This window comes from Pleuronectes platessa, chromosome 21 (genome assembly GCF_947347685.1).
Source record: "Pleuronectes platessa chromosome 21, fPlePla1.1, whole genome shotgun sequence".
NCBI classification, from domain to species: Eukaryota; Metazoa; Chordata; class Actinopteri; order Pleuronectiformes; family Pleuronectidae; genus Pleuronectes; species Pleuronectes platessa.
In genome coordinates, this window is record NC_070646.1 from 6,722,064 (window position 1) to 6,739,920 (window position 17,857).

The following is a 17,857-nucleotide window of genomic DNA, read 5'->3' on the forward strand; positions in this document are numbered from 1 at the left end:
ATTCAGTCCCCTGCAGCTGTGTCTCCTTTGCTGTAGAAGAATGAGGTGCAGGAGCAGGGCAGGGGTCTCATGCCACCTGTTGGAGTGTGCTCACATAGCAGCACAAACTCACACAGACACTCATCTGCTTCCTGACCCTCGGCTGACCCACTCCTCACCACATTATTTCCATTAAAAACCTTTATTTTCCTGCTTGTTGAGTGCTAAGTCTCCACTTTCTCAACATTAAAACGAATGTCTTGTGTCACAGGTTTTAAAGGACTCAAGTATTTTAGCAGCATCAAGGTAACTGTTTCCCGTGATGGAACAAATCGGCTTCAAAGAGCCTTAAACATCAATTTTCCCCACACACGAGAGAATTCTCCCTTTGCAGCCCGCTCGCCTTCCTCGATGTTTGGCTGCTGAGCTCGTGGCTTTCTCCATCAGTAATCATTTAACAAAAAAAAGGTAAGCATCTGGACATTTAGGCCTCTTAATTAAAATACTGGTGTTTTTCCAGTGTAAGAGAAATCATGAAAAATGGCCTGTCACAGCGAGTTTCTAAAACCAGATGACAAAGCTGGAGGACTGGGTTCAAACGGGCCTGAAACAACCGGGCTTAATAGTTGTTAATTGAATTTAATTGTTCGAGGCAAAACAGCAATGCACAAATAGCAATGGTCTGGGCATTCGGTAATTTAAAGGCAGATTGCTATTACCTCCTGATTCTTGATCCATTTCAGGGAATGTACGCTATCGACCAATCACAAGCGAGGAGAATGATCTACGGCTTAATTTCCTTCACTCATTGGGGAAAAACAACTTGCCCAGAAACCAAAACGCTCCATTTAATAACAATAAACTCTGCAGAGAACCATGCAAATCCAAGATGTGCTGTCGCAATGTAAGCTGGTCCACCTATGAGCATTACCAGACTTCAAGCATCACTCGCCAGTATCTGGAAAGATATACAGTCGCAAATGTGTGTGTGACACGATGGGCTTTGAAATAGATTCCCCGTCCAGCCGGGCCTTTGTGATTTGCGGTCTCGCAGCGGAGCATCTGAGATGTAGTCTTGTGTTTCAAGTATGTTTTTAGTTGTGCCAAGATGTTGCACCACTCATTATTTTTCCTCGGGTTTCTGCAGCACCGTCGTTTATCAGGGAGATTTACTGTCAGATGGACCCTCCAGATGTTTTCAGTATCTTTTGCAAAAAGAGAAAGAGAGAGCGTGTTTTAAAAGTCAGACCACAGCAGCGCTGGAGACGTTTTTTAAGATTTTAAGGAGAAACACATGCAGTAGATTAGGCCTGAATACACATTGTGTTATTCAGATACTATGAGCTAATTAAGCTAAATCCCAAAACTTGTGTTGACTTTTTCACAGCTGCCTGGTTTCCAGCTCTCATGGGAGTTTTTTCAGTCCCCGTTGCTTTCTGTCACGAGAAATAGAGATTGTTTATTACAACACAGAAATAACAAATCTTTCTCTGTTGGGACCCAGTTCACCCAGATTAAAAAAGAGAATATATTTGGATATTTAGCCGTGTTGTTGGGCTGCGGTTTGCTCAGGTTTGGGTTAGGGTCAGAAGACTGATTTCCCCTTTCTTCTCTTGGACAGATTGATATTTAAAAATAATTGGACTAGTCCATATGTTTTCGAACGTTGAATATGCATCTTTATTCAACAGTGTGCAATTACTCCCACTGCCCAAAGGGGGAGACAAAAATTCCCCACTTTAGGTTTAATTAACAACATTGCCTCATTACATTAATTGAAAACCTAATCCAGTTGGCATTGTATTACCCCCAAAACATGTTCGCTGTTGCCAATTAATTTAGCATAAAGGTCATTTCTTGCAGGGTCATAAATAATGTTGCAGTTAATTTGGATCATCCACTAAACTGCCTGTCACGTCCTCGTGAGGGATTATTTTCATGTAACTGTGGAACTTTTTTAAAGATTTAAAAGCTTTTGCACAATTAAAATCCAAACCCCATCAACAGCACTACAGTGGGCGAAGAAAGCAAATAATTCTATATGGCTGGGAACTATGGACTTTATCAAGAAAAACAATTCTCTTACCAAGCTCTATCTTTTCACATTTCACTGAGAGTCAGCTCTTTGAAATGATGCTAATTTTTCCATCTCAGTACATTAGTGTGCAGATGACGGCTCTTTGAGAAGTTTAATAGTGCAGTAATCGACTTGGGACCAGTTGTAAAAAAGACTCATATTCGTGGGATTAAGTGAAAGCATATTATATTAATAGACGTCTGAAGTGATGAATCACCACAAACGAGTGTGGAAGAACCATCTTTGTGACTGGCTCTATTAAAACAAAGTTAACATCTGACCCAAGGGATGTGGCACCGATCACGACCCCTGTGATGAGATTATAAACGCGGCCGGACGGCAACTATCAAGGGACACATGCACAGTATCACTTGACTCAGTTATTTTTTGCCTGTTTCATTGCCGGGCTGATTTGATTTTTCAGTGACGGATTCAAGTTTGATCGAAAATAGGGCAAATCATTGTCTGGAGGTAAATGGCCGCTTTATAAGAGGCATCAAAAGAGGGTTCAGTCATTTAAGAGGGAGAAGAGAAACAGTTGTTTGTGTCTGGCGATACTGAAATAACCTTGGGAGGGGAGATAAGACGCCACAGGGCCACTTCTGTTGTCGCTAACAAAATGTGACATTCGGGTATTAGAGCTGTTTCGAGTCAGGCTGCATAAGAAATTTGTATTTGAACAAGTGGCTCTTCCCATCCTGCGCCTTGTGATCAAATGGGAACAGGTTGGGCCCGATGCTTGTACTGGATGTATCCATAAATTATCATCAAAGCGCTCACTGCTGTTATTGTACAGCGTCACCCTCTTCACATCGACTTGCAGCGCACGTTCTCCCGCTCGCTCGCTCCCCCTCATATCTCAGCTGCGACTTTGTCATGCAGCCAAGCACGTAATACGCTCTGAGCTCTGTATCATGTCCAATTATAATTAGCTTTGTCAGGCCTGAGCCCTACAACCCTCATGCAGATAATATGATAATATGTCTTCATAACCAAGTGACCTTACATGTGCAATATTTCTCTCCTTCTTAAGATTGCGTGTCAATAAAGTAATGGAGTCTGGGAGGCAGTGGCAGGGGAAGATTTAGATGATTGGGCTCTCAGGTGCGGTGATGTATAACCGTTATTATTCTACCTGTCGGAGTTGTATACATAGCTGGGTGCAGCACGGGGGGGGGCGGCGGCCAGGGAGAGAGCCCGGCTTTCAGGGGAGGCCTTTCTTAATACGACTTTCATTAAAGGCACTGGGGGATAATTTAGAATCTGTACTCGATATGTAGAAATCTTGACCTTTTAAGACTTTTATTAAGAAACGACTACAGTGTTATAGATGTGACATTAGAAATGCTTATCTCATTCATTACTTAGGGTGTTTCCCCTCATGAAAAAAACCTCTAGCGCCCTCTAGCATCTAGGCTTTTGTTTGCAATGAGAATGGATTCAATCGGCATTCACTCCCAGTTCAAAAGACTCTACTGTGGACACAGGTTTTCATCTAAGAGCTAAGATAAGACAAGACAAGATAAGACAAGATAAGAAAATCCTTTATTAGTCCCACAACTGGGAAATTCACCGTGTTACAGCAGCAAAGACGACTTGGACGACTTGGTTTTAGCTTAATTTGTGTGTGAGGAAACACGTGTGAAATTCTTGGATGGTGCATGTAACACAGTTTTACAAAAAATACAAAAAATTGGTCCCAAAATTTAGATGAAAGAAGCAGCGATGGCCCCACCTCATTTGTTGCAGGCGTAGAGTTTTTAATGTCACACTGGTGAGCACGTCTTTGTCATGACTAATCTTCGCTGAGCATTTGCTGCCGCTCGTGGGCACAGACGGGTGCAGCCATGCAGATGTGCTGCTCTTCGGGTAGTAGCAGAGGTCGGTTAAAAAAGCACCAAACACATTGACATATATGTATTAGCTGTGAGATCACAATGCGCTGCTGCAGCTCACCTGGTGTTCTCACCCCGGCCGTGGTTTGATAGAAACAACTGGAGAAGAGAGGCTCTTTAAGAGAAACACGGCCGGTGAATTCCTGACAGGCCGAGGTTTCACTAACACTGACGCAACGTAATGAGGGAGCCAGAGGTGAGGCCTATCTCCACACGTCTGTGCAGATCTCCCTGAGTGATTGATGTGTTCCAGTCAAATGAAGCACTGGGCTGAGTGATATGACACTTGTCTCGCTGTGACACACGTGTCCGCGGCTAACATTTATTGGTGTTGATGGGCTCCACTCCACTCAGGCAGCCAGGCACAGTTATTTTGATCCCTTGTTCTTTTATTTCTGTCCCCCTTCTTCCCTGTTTTCTGTCTCCTTGCCACATCAAATCAGAGTTCAGAGACGGAGGCAGGACCCTCAAGTACAAGCTTATTAAGCATCGGGAGCCGAGACAAGATGAAAGTAATAATGGGGACCAGACAGCCGGGTGGGCACCTAACATCTCAGGTAAAAGGATATCATGGCAGAGCTGATGTGGCTTCAAAATACATAAGTGCCCCGGTTGTCAAATTGTCAGATGGAAAGTTAGTCCCTTTTTTTTTTTTATTGCAGTGGTTTTTAGTTTGCTTTATTCAGTTTATATTGACTTTTCTTTGTGGTAAAACCTACAAAAACTTGGCTCATGTCCGTCAGCCTCACTTTCAGCAGTGCTAATTAGTAAATGTTAGCATGCTAACGACCGAAACCATTGACTGTATGTGAAGATGGATGACAAGACAGCTCCCCAAAAGTGGAGCCAAAATGTCTTGATCACCATCTGGTGGCTGGCTGTCATAAGTCATAATAAATACATAATAAATCCTGCCTCCACTATGTTAATGGACGTGGACCAAACTAAATAGTCAAAGTACACATTAAATAATATTAAAGAAACTTTTTCGGTTGTTTCTGGTAGTACTATTTACACTGATGTATTTTCAAGTGTTCATGTTTCTATGTTATATAATCCACAGACTGCAAGATGGCGGTGTCGGTACGATATTTTGGTTTAATTTCCGGAGAGTAAGAGGAAGTGCAGACATGTCGTCCATCTTTTTTTACAACCAGTGACTTAAACCAAGCTGTTGACAATGCTCGACATGATATAAACAACATGTTGACGTTAGGATTTAGCTCAAAGCACCACTGGGCCTGTATCATTACAGCACATCTGTAAACTGGTGATTGTTATCCATGCTACGTGAATGTAATCACATATAGTCAAAGTAAATTTTTATAATGGTCTCAGTTGCTTCAACCATTAACCATTACCGTCCAATATAGCTTTATCAGCCACTGGATTTATTGTATAATTAGTAACTGGTGTGGAAATGAGTTTGAAGGTATCTTTCCAGGCTGTTATCTCACTGCCAGCACTTCATTCAACACGTCCCACATCAGATGCCCTTTCTTTCATTTCAGCACCCGGGTATCAAACCCTGATACACACTCGTGTGCTAATGACTAATAATTGGATTAAAGTGATTCCATAAATTAACGTCCCCCCCCTTGTGTAAAGTATAAGAAGCCTCAAGTCTTTTTTTTTAATGCCTTGTGTGTGGGTGACAGTTTTCAGTGGTCACAAGATGGTCGCCATCAAACACTATCCGCTCCTGGTCCCTGTGACAGCTCTCATTATTGGAGGCCACCGAATAGTTACCAACTGATAAAAGCATATCACACTGCGAGAGGAAATTGAATTCTGGAGGACATAAATTCCGACTTGGAGAGATCATAGTCGGAAGCTAATTTAAGGAAGATTAAATTAATTTCAGTGACATCCATTCTATCTTGACGAAGTCGGTACATAACATAATGTAGCTCTGTTGCCTTGAGATAAGAGGATAGTCATTTTCGACTGGGCACAGCAGTCGCTGAGGATCAAGCCCTAATCCCATTGCTGCAACCTTTTTCACAGAACATCGTGGAGGATACAGAGTGTCTGACAACCATTATTCAGTGAGGGGATTTTAAAAGTCGTTCACTTTAGTGTGATAATTTAATTGACTGCTGACCCAAAGCCTCGGGACACAAGTTGCCTTCAAACAGAGCCAGCTGAGTTTCCATGTTCACAGTCGCATTATTTATTTTTCTGCTAAAACAAGATGTCAATTAATTATTTTTCAAGAAATAAAGTCGTGGTATTTTTCGAGCTGAGGCATTAAAGGGATAGTTCACTGAAAAATTTAAATTCACTCATTATCGAGTGAATTTAAGCGTTTGAGTCCACAAAACACTTCTGGAGTTTCAGGGCTAAACACAGTAGCAGCCAAATCAAATATAGTTAAAATAATCTGTGACCGATTCTTCAAGCGTAAAATAACACAAAATGCTATTTACAATATTTACCAATGACAGACTACTGGTAACTTGTCTTTTTCTGGTTAACTACTGGTAACTTATCTCATTCTAGTTAACTACTATACTGTCTATGTGGTCAATATAAGGTAAGATCAACATTCACTCTCCCTTCAACTGTGTTTCTGTTTTCACAGATTCTTACCAGTGCATGCCAGTAATTTCCCGTCGCTGGGCAGGCAGAGCACAGCAGGTTTATGAATCTGTCTGCTGCTGCTGGAAATGAGTTTATTGAGAAGTGTGAGACTTAAATGTGCCTCAAATACAAAACAAGTTATAAAAGAAATAAAGCCTCTTCTATAGAGCTGGAGAAATGTGTGATGGTTCTTTTGCGTCGATCAATGGAAATGATATTTTTCACATTACCTGTTGTATTTTGATGAATTGTTAACATATGGGAAATATAGATTAAACAAGATTTTCCTTGAGGCTGAAGAAATTGTATCCTGTTGTTATTACGAATCTTTCAATCAAAACCTCCAACATGATCTCCCTCATTCTGATCCTGAATGGTTTTTACAACATGAGATCCATCTTGTGTTATTGCTGCTAGTATCCAGTTCGCCTTCGTACTCCCACTGTGAAAAATGGCCTCTATTCTCAACCCTGAGTCCTCGTGGTTGAGCCGTCTAAATGGCTAATGAATTACAGATGAACATCGACGCAAATTAATCTCCCAGAAGTCCCTGGGTAATATGGAAACCATTTAAAACTTTAATCAATAACTCTGAAGTTGAGAGCGTGCCGGCGCTGCACTTATTGGGTCACAATAAACAGAATGCAAACCGGGGGCTCCTCTAAATTATGGTGACAAGCACGGTCACGCTAAATCACTGCGAGTGAAAAACAAATGTCTGCATAACTTTATCAGCTGCGCCTCCGTGTTTCCTGTGGGAGCAGGAGGAGATCAGCAAAAACAATGGTGGAAATGAATCATTTATCATCTTAACCAATACAGTCTAGGAGGGAATATGCACTATATATAAATATTGAGGCCAAAATAGCATTTCATTAAGTATTACATGCAGTGGTAACATCTCAATGTCAGTCAGCTTGCATTTTAACTGGCTTTGACATATTCTACTGTATGATAACAATGTATTTCTACAGCTGGAATTCATTTACAGTGATTCAATATATTTGAATTAATCAAACATGACAAATATGAAGAAACAACATATTTCAACAGATGCTAAAATATTAAATAATATAAAATCTATGGCTGGGTGAAGTAAAATCATCACACTGGTTTAACTGTTGCTGATTTCTCCAGCAGAGCGCCATCTTCAAGGCTTCGTGTCACATCTTCTGGTAGTTTCATCTCTTGACACAATAATGACCCTGAAAAGCTAAAAGCTCATTGCAGGATAAAAACGTTCACTGTGCGTTCTCCTTCCCTGACACGTTGGCAGGTTCTGTTCCTGTTATCAATGGATAATACATCTCCAGTCACACGACTGAGTTACCTGTCACATTTCAAAATCGGGGGGGTGGTTTTATTGGAATGTGAGATTACAGCCTGAGCAAAAGACAAACTGTTTTTATTTGATCTTGTGCAACATCCTGTAACCTCGATGTATACCTCCACAGTATATACAGTATGTAGTACCCACATTGCTTCCATAACTTCAAGCTAATGCCGTTTCAATTGCCTGCAGACACCCATGAATGTCAGACAAGCGCGCTCTATTCGTCTCCTACACTGATGCAACATTGTTTTATTACCCTCCTCCTCCTCCTCCTCCTCCTCCTCCTCCTCCTCCTCCTCCGCCTCCTCCTCCTCCGCCTCATCTTCCTGGTTCTCATGAATCTGGCCCTGATCCTCCTCTCCACCGCAGACAGATGATGTGTGGACGCAGGCTTTAGCACTTCCCTCATCTGTCTCTTCCTCCCTCCATCCCTTTCCTGCGCTCCATCTTTCAGAACTGTAACCTACGGTCGCCAGCTGTGCGGGGAGCCCCAGAGTGTATTTACGGAGAGCTGCACTCTATCACACACAGCCGCACAGCTGCCAACTTTGCTCGCAGTGTACTCCAGCCCCCCTGCCTCTGGCCATGTTTTTTTTTTTTTCTTTCCTCTGTGTGTGCCGGTGAGATCCTGCACCGCTGCTGGTGCTTCTTTCTCTCCAGCTGCTGCCCTGCTGGAGAAGGTGGGGTGAACTGTTAATGGCCTGTAGAGTACAAGCAGCAGTGCCCATCACCGCCACTGGGCAGGCTTGCACAACACCTTCTGGTTGAAAACACAAAACTAAAACCAGCGTTCAGAGTTTTACTGGGTAAATGATTATTGTCGTGCGATGCTCTTTTCTCTCCGAACTTTCTCTTCAAAGACATGTCGATATTCTGTGCGTCTCTCTGTCGGCCTCTTGTTGATATTTTGATGGGACATTAAAATATCTCCCCCATGTTTGGCCCAGTAGCAGCATAAATCTGTCCCGAGACTGCAGGGGGCCGGGTGATGAGCTGCCTCCTTCCCTGCCGACCCCTTGTCCCCAGGCAGACAGAGCGGAATACATTCCTCTTATAGGGTCCCCAGTGTCCTCGCAGCCTATCAGGACGGAGAGCTCGCCCCCCCCCCCTCCCCCCTCTTAGCATATCCCGGGCCATACATCTTCCGCCGGCTCGGAGCTTCATGCGAGGTGACAGCTCCTCACACTTCAGTGTTCGGATCACCTCAAGTAGCTCAGATATCGGGAAAAATGAGCACACTTCCCAGCGCGGTGATCAAATGTAGATTGACTGAGGGTGTCCGCGGGCCCCGGCGCCCCGATCCTCCTGTCCTGACAGAACAGGCCTGCTGGTAACTCTCCACATATAACACAGAGTCTGGAGACACATCAGAGGGGAAAGCTGGCTGCAGACAGAAGGATGGGGCGGGGGGGGGGGGAGTGAACACTTTGAAGCCATTGGAGGTGATGTCAAGTTTGCTTAGACTCAAGGATGGTGTTTGAATATGCCGGCCACTAATATGGCACCAGTATCTCTGTCCTCATCTCTGTTTTCTGTCACCATGTACAATGTGGGCTCCTCTCCACGGCTCCTGACATTGTCCTTTCACATCATGTTACTGTGCACTCCGAGCCGCAGTCAGCAGGCCGTCACTCAGACCCTTTGTTTGAAAAGTCGGGGCCCGGTGTTTGCCGTTAATGCACCCGCCCGCCGCCCGTATTAAAGTGACGGGAATACGCTATCTGCTCTCCTGTCAGGAAATCATTGGCAGTGGAACTGGAATATCACTCACCCCCGCTCGCCTTGTTTACACCAGGACGTGGCCGCGCGCTCCACACCCTGACAGGTGGAGTCTTTGTGCAGAGATTTAAGAGAAGGGACCGAACCTGCTGCTGAGGAGCTTTTTCCCGGCTTTTCACCCAAATATCTATAATGTACACATCAGCGTAATGCATGAATATAATTTCCCTGCCCTCTGCAAAAAATGCTCTCATCCACCAATTTCTCCTGAGTGGGTGAATATATTGTATCCCTGCTGGGTTTGTTGTTTGTGTGTGTTTGTGTGAGGTCAGCTCACCCGGATATTCAATTAAAAAAGTACTTTTTTTTCACCCCCATCTTCTTTCTGTACAATCTACCGCATTGGAAAGCAAAACAGCACAGAACCCACGGGTTTAGCAGAAAGTTCCGACCGTCTCCTGAGTTTATTCAGTGGGATGTTCACAGTGGATCAAGTCAGCCGTCACGTTATGACCACAGAGCAATCAGCCCCGGCCTCGCAGTGTCTTCAGCTGACTCTTCTGCCCCTGTCAGGTCCTCCTTCACTCGGGAAGTCTGAGCAGTCGCGTGGAGGCTGACATGATTGCCTTTAAGCAGCCCCTCTTAGCCAGTGACACACAGCTGCAGCCAGGCACCTCCTCTGACAGTAAGAGCACCATGATGGATTGCCTTGCCAAAACTGCTGATCAAAGAAGGTCGAAGTTCAGATGTGCGTCTGGCTGCACTGGGCATGTGCAATCAGCAGAGGCGGCTCTTCCTGTCCAAACATCCGAGCGTGAGGCTGAATTTCTTATTCCGCCGGTCGCTGAGCAGTGATTATGTTGTTAATTATTGGGGATTCATCAGAAAAAGAAAAAACATAATATATCTGAGCTTCTGAGTCACAACACTGCTCCCTCTTTGACCGGCGTGCACGCACACATTCATCCACATACCCATCTCCGTGCTGCAGAGGAAGGGCTGTGCCGCAAAAGAGCAGACGTTTAAAAGTTTCTGACATGTGTCGTACTCCCATTGAAACACTGCCACTGATGTAGGTGGAGCTGACAGCAGCCCAGCCATTGACGATGGCTCTGGGACATACCAAGTTTGGTACGTGTCAGCTCTCATTGTTGTCAGGACACATCCTAAGTGAAGTCGGAATATGTAAACAGCCTCATTAAAAAAAGGGGGAGTGCACATGAAACATTTTGGGCAGAGTGAATATTTTAAAATATATATATATATATTTTTAAAGTTTGTTACAACACTGTACTACTACAGTAATTTGATTATCTAAAATAAACAGTTTCTATACTCTTGATGTATTTGATTGACAGAGTGAGACAAAGTGGTTCCTATGACATGTTACACAAAGTGTTTATCGTTGTTACATATATTCCCAGGCAGAGTGAACAACTTGTCACATATGAGATGACAGCCGCCATTTATGTGCATTTTCTCCCAGAACACATTAACGGTGTTGGACTTGGATGCTCACAAGGGAAGTACCAGAAGTAATTGTGTAACAAACCAAAACAACAACAACAACAAAACATACAGAAATTCTCAGACGCACAACTCGCCCATGCTGATGTCTGAGAGTTGTGGGCGGGGCCATTCACTTATAAAAATCAGTGACTGTATATAAAGATGGACCCCATGACAGCTTTCCAAAACTGAAGTCAAATCATCTTGATTGCCCCCTGGTGGCTGGCTGCAGTATAGATTATAAACCCCTGCCAAAGGCGCACGGCAGCAACCTCATCCAGGAATATTTTTGTACAATAGGACCAAGTGGAGATGCGTCGTCCATCTTTAAATACAGTCACTGTTCTGAATGCTCAATAGAGGAAACACAGAACCTAACAAGAGCAATTGGAGGTTGAATTCTTTAAGACGATGATAATGGAAGAAAATGAAGACTCCCTCTCCAAAGCTTCCTCCCTGCAAAGACTGCAGCTGAGGTGACTGAAAAGAGTCTCATTCCTGGGCCAGACTCACACTGGTGACATTTATCATTGAGAGGGAAGATGGTGTAATTAGCTTGTCAGTCTACTTTAGGCTGAGCCGCTGCTCTTTGTGAGGAAGAATGGACGGCAGGCCCGGGGAGCCGACAGCCAGTCGATAATGTGGCAATTAATGTCATAAATAATTCTAAAGCCAATTACATTAAAATGGACCTCACACTCAGAAACAACACTTTATTTCCTATCACTTCACAATGTGCTCGGTATCAAGCACTCGGAGCAGATTCCCCTCTTTATTTCTACATATGGTCGACATATGGCAAAAGCATAATGTGAGGCATAAAAATCAGAAGGGCCATGCGGGAGATTTATTTGTTGATTTAGTTTTCTTTTGACTTATGAACGTCTCCCTTATTGCTGAAGCATCACCCGCGGTAAAAAGCAAATACAAAGTGTAAAACCACTTTTAATCAAAATTATATTGCCTCCATGTTGCCGGCTGTATAAAATAGCCAGAGCTCATAAAGAATGTGAGTAATTTAATGGCAGTAGTGGTTAAATATATCAAATCCTCCTTCTGGCCTTGGGAGGGTCAAGCCCAGTGTGATATATAGAGAAGACTGTGATGGCTGAAGGTCGTGTCAGCTTCTTCTGCATAATGCATGAATCCTGTAACTCTCTCTGACTCCAATCTTCTGAACCTGAACCTTGGGATGAAAATTTTACTAAGTAAATCAGCGAGCATGCTGGCATTTCTATTAACCTCCAGTGTGCTGCTGACAGAAACGTGAATCACAGCAAATAATATCCTGCAAACTGTAAATCATGTTTACAACTCGGGGCCGAGGAAGTGATGTCATGGGATAGTGCCATCTGTTTGCTGTTTGTTTCTGCTAATTTCTCTGCACAGAGGCGAAAGAGAAGGGGGACAATTATAACTTGGCCCATTAAAGTTGGGAAATATCAAATCGCGTAAATCCAGAACTAAATTATATCAACTTTAAGCATTCATTCCCTTTTTTTTTTTAAAGTCCACCAAAGCTCAAAACATCTGCAGATGGAGATGATATTTTATTTTATGGACTATGCTTGAGGATTTTTCCAGGTTCGGTTTGGTTGTTTGATGAGCAGCAGTTCCCACTTCAAACAGGAAAACAGCCGAGAGCTTTGATTTATGCATGCATGGAGAGAAACAAAATAAAAGGAGAGGTTGACCTTTACAGGGAACATAAAGGGTCAGTGCGGCAACTGTGCCTCACGGGCAAATTGCCTCCCAGTGCCGGTGATCTATTCTTGCAACAGGGATGAAATTCTTATCCTTTGCCATTTGAGTGTTTTTTCTTCTTCTTATCAGGTAGAAATGTGGAGAGCCGCAATATTTCACTCCACGTTTCAGGTCATCTCCAAACAACAATTTCTATGAAAAAAAAGAGGAACAAATGAAGCTACAGTGGAGAAATCTTAAGTTCCCCTGAATTTAAATCAGACATTTTTCAGAGAGGTATTCCTGTGGCAGCGTGGAGAATCCTCTCGCTGCTTCAGACGCTGCGTGCAACTCTACGAGCTCTCCTGCCCCCTTTTATTTCTGTATCAAAGGGTAAACTAATGCAAAATGTATATGGCCCTCGGCACAAAAGATGGTGGTGCGGCTCGGTACAGGAAGATCTGTGTGCTAAAAGCTTGAAACATCTGTGTAAACACATGGCCTTCTTCCAACCATGTAGACAATGTTCTCATAGCCTTAAGATAGATGTCCAAGGCAATATACCTTGCCCCGGGGCCATGCTGGGATGGCTTTGAACATCTGAAAACCCCCCCGAGCTTCAAGCGGTATCCACTTTCAATATTCAAACTGGATGGCAGAATAAAGAAGAATTCAACCCCTGTTCTAAGCATGGGATCAGTCATTGGTGAAATACAATTACAGAAGTGGTAATGATGCATTGATTTCTCACGGTTGCTACGTGTAAATTCGAGGGGTCTTTAAAAAAACAGCGTTTGGAGAAGCAGGGCAAACAGAACCGGGAAAAAAAAGAAAGGGACCTTCTGCCTTTGTTGTTGTTCTTTAATTCTGTTAATAGCCCAGGGTAAAGATTTATCTGCTCTTGTCAATTTACCTCAGCCTCGATACAAAGCACCAAGGTCACTTTTTCCTTGCCTGGCCCACAGGATTAAATTGTCATGTCCCTCTAATAGGCAGCACAGGGAATCATTAGTCCAGCTCAGCTGCCTGACTGATAGGCATTTCAGTCCAATCATGGGAGTGTGCCGCCACAGGCCAGCCAGTATTGACACTGTGTCAGGACTGAGAGGGGACGCCTTAATCAGCCGGGACACACTCAACATTGATTTGACAAGCTGCCGTAATGACCCCCTTGTTTTGGTAAAGGATGACTGTTTATCCGGGCTGGCATTGATGCACTCGGAGTGCTGCATTGTCATGGAAACTATTATCACCCCTGCCAAGTCTGTGCAGCTGGACGAGGGGCTGTCTTTAAAAAGGGTTTCCACGACAAACTGTCAGAAGAGTGGCCGCTATTGCACCGTGGGTAATTATACAGTTTTTAGACGACAAATCAGTTGGAATAGGATCAATTCAGCCACTTTTAAAGAATCTATACAGTTTGTATCTTGTTGTTCTGCCAAGGAGGTTAGGTTTTCATCTGAGTTTGTTTGTCATTTAGCAGGATTACCAATTTGGACATTTTGGTTTGGATCTGGGGGCAAATCCAGGATTTTTCTTCATTCTTTCATACTCATATCCAAGCTGTTTCGACTTTAGTGCATTTATTAACTACCTGGGAATAATGTGAAGTTTGAATAAGAGGCGTTTTTCTTGTTTTTCCTGTTCAACAGACACAGCTTGTATCCTCAGCTCTTAAAAACAAGAAAAAGGAAATAAATAATATTATAAATAAAGAAAATACATCTATAATTTGTTAAGAACAGAACAATTACATAAATAATCAGAATCAGGTTTAAAATATGAGCAACAAGTTATAATACCTTACTAAGCTAATGAAGGATAGAAATTGAGCTTTTTCAACCTTCTTGTATATCGAGTAAAAACCTGTCAGACATAAATGTCTCACCTTGATTTAAGATATTCAGTTTCCCCTTGGTTGAGAGTACGCTCTGTTAAAACCATGATTCAGTATTAAGTTGCACTATTGGATTTTATATCATGTTTTGTTTTTCCTCTGAACTGCAGTTTAATATTACTCAGCAAGAAAATCAATGGCTGTTATTAAACTCAGCCAATGAGTTGAATAAATGTTGAGCTGACACTTGAGTTTTACTCTCTCAAAAAATATCAGTGCTTACATTTATTTTCCTGTTTAATTAGTGAGTTAATAATCATGCTTTTCAAATCGCTGCAATGGATTCATCAAATGAATACAGAGCTTTCCTCTCAGTGGATGTGCTGGAGTTAGAGGTTTGTGTGGGAGCTACATGTGTTTGTTTATTAAGATGTGACACAGGCGTCTGGCAGGAGGATCAGGGAAGTCAGCGAGGTGTTAGACTCTAAATATTATTGGCACGTTGACGGCCTCCCACAGCGCCATGCCGTGTAAAGATCGTTAACAAGCAACGTGATGATGGGCCGTCTCCGTCCCCAAGGTGAGAAGGTGGAGAGTGTTTTTATCAGCCCTTGTCCCCGAGGGTGGGATGAGGTGTTCGGGCGTCACGTGACCTGTCTGGTTACCACAGAGCACTTCCTGTCCTCACCACAGAAGAAGACATCACGTGTAAAGAAAATACCATTCCACACGCTGTAGAACACGATACGTCAGCTTTTTTAATCTGTGAAAATACAAAATGAAATCATGTACAATTTATGTACAAGCCTATTTGTACAAGACAATAAACTGTATTCTTTAATTGGGTATTGTGACATAGTCAGAAATATCAACTTAGCACTGTCATCGTGTCCACAAGTCAATGTGCTAAAAAATAAAATAGAAGAATCACAAAATAATACAAACTAGACTGCAATGCCAAACGTGTCTCTCCCCCCCCCACAGGTACTGGCAACAAGAAAATCTGTCAAACAACACACACACACTAGAAAGAAATACTTTACATTAAGCTTTATAGATTCGAAGAGTACATAAAAAATCATGGCTCTGCTATAGATGATGGATCGTTTAAAAAATAGTTTTAAGACTTTTTCATATATTTTTTTTTTAACTCCAGAGAATAACAGAATGGTTTTTGATGGGAAGCAAAACGGGGAAAAGTTCAATTCTCATTCTCACAGCAATAAACTGGACATTTTGCTTAAATCCAGTTAAACTAGAAGCCTCTTTTCGCAAAAGTGGGACTTAAGGAATCCTCCGATGGCCTCAGCACTGCCCGGCACATTACAACAAATATCTAAACCTCCTGCTTTTTTTTTTGAACTTCAACACCAATCCTCTCATAAGCTGTGACGCATCACAATCAAAGGACGTAATGGATTGCTTTCGTTTTGCTTCTTTATTAAGTTTTTTAGAACTTCCCCTTGATTGATTCTGGAGTAAAGTGACAACAGTGTCATTATAGCTATGGTCTATTATTCAAATAAGACACGATTAATAACTCATGTGCTTACAAACTGAAACAAATGATCAGACGTGTATTAATTGTTTTGTTTTATGGAAACATCAGATGTGTAATCGATCACCAAACCAACAGAATATAACTAAAAAAACAAGAATAGCCAAAAACCCTTTTTCTTTAATGATAGAGCTGTTTATTTTATTTATTGATATTTATTGTATCTACACAAAGCATGGGCGTGTCTGAGTAAGGTCTAAAGATTGGTCTTGAAGGACATACAAGCACTTAATGGGCTCCAAGACAATCCTGTGTCGGGCAGTGCTTTCGGCCAACGGAGGAATTGAAGGTGCCCACTTCATGCGATATGTGGCTTCACAGTCAGCTCACCCACAGACTCATGCTCTATCCTAGTATTTGGCTTTGCTGTCTGTGGTGTAGTTAGTAAAGGAAAAACGCTATTGTTGTATTAAAACTATGCAAGATTGAAACAGCTCTATCATATTTGGCTATTAACACAAAAAATTAAAGATTTAAAAAAAGCCTATTCCCAACCCCTGGTGCAACCTCAAATCTTCCCTCTGTAAGATTTCGGCGATTTTTGGACATTGCAACCGAAACAGTGACATGAAAACATAACAACAAACGACTCAACCAAAAAGAAAAGAAATAAAAAGGCTAAAAAGATAAGACAAATATAAATGGATAGAGATAAGGCTGAAGCCAAATGCCATTTACACATGGACACCGGCCGATCGTTACCGTCACAAATGTTGTGAATTAGCTCCAAATGGCGAAGACTCAGTCACTGACTCCGCCATTGTGGTGGGGGGGTTGCAGCTGGATGTGAAATATACTCATTGAAACACACTGTACAGAACAAACTCGGCAACACCGGGTGGAGCACGTGAAAGTCGTGGGTTGATGTTCATCGACAGCTACAAAGGCAACTTTTACAAAAGCAACGATCTTGATCCGATAATTATAATAGTCACCTTTTTTTTTTTTTATAGTTGGTCTCTTCGAGTGACCCTCATTCCCCAAGATGGAACAAAAAAAGAAAAGGTCATGGAGTCAGGTCACGACTGTCAGGGGTTGTGATGCTTCTCTATGTTTTTCTGGATCTACATTTTATGTTCGACTGCTTGTACAATAATTGCTGCAGAGGTGAATGGAAAAAATTTAATATGAGAAACACAAGAAAGTTGCTGTCCTTGTGTCATCTGATGTCGACTGATGCGTCCGTGGCTTTGCAGGTGAGAGGAGATCCTGGATCCGGGTCTGACACCCACATGCATCCAGGTGTCAGCGCGGGTCCCCGAGCTCAGCACTCGTCCTCCGCCTCTCTGATGATGGGTGGGATCAGGCTGCTCGTGGGTTTGTACTGACTGACTTGGTTGACGGCGAGCGTATTCACAGGCTTGATCTGTATGGTCCTCGGCTGGGGAGTCTCCGGCTCATCTGTAAACCATGTCTTTTCTGAGGAAGAGCCATTGAGACAAAGAGGAGGGGGGGGGGGGATGTCAGATACATCGACAGCATCACCAGTTTGTAACGTTTCAAGTGCACATGGAACATTGTACATTTTAAAGGAGAGAGTGTGAATTTGATGAGGTAGATCTAAATTCTGACATGATATTAAAAAAATAAGAAGCTCCGAGGTGGAGTTTTAACAGCAGCTAAGTATCACTGAACTTCTCATTGTCCCAGTTCGACCTGTGCATTGATACATGCTGTGTTCTTG

At 42.7% G+C, this 17,857-nt stretch overlaps 1 protein-coding gene across 4 annotated transcripts in view; it reads right to left on the reverse strand.

Moving 5' to 3' along the window:
* Nucleotides 1–15,348: 15,348 nt before the first annotated feature.
* The window catches only part of LOC128426873 (calcium-activated potassium channel subunit alpha-1), a 69,176-nt gene continuing 66,667 nt past the window's right edge, over nucleotides 15,349–17,857 (reverse strand). For all 4 annotated transcript variants that reach the window (XM_053413926.1, XM_053413925.1, XM_053413928.1 and 1 more), the window contains one exon: nucleotides 15,349–17,592. In XM_053413926.1, the coding sequence (XP_053269901.1) occupies nucleotides 17,571–17,592 (22 nt within the window). In that variant the 3' untranslated portion in view covers nucleotides 15,349–17,570. The remainder of the gene's footprint in view (nucleotides 17,593–17,857) is intronic.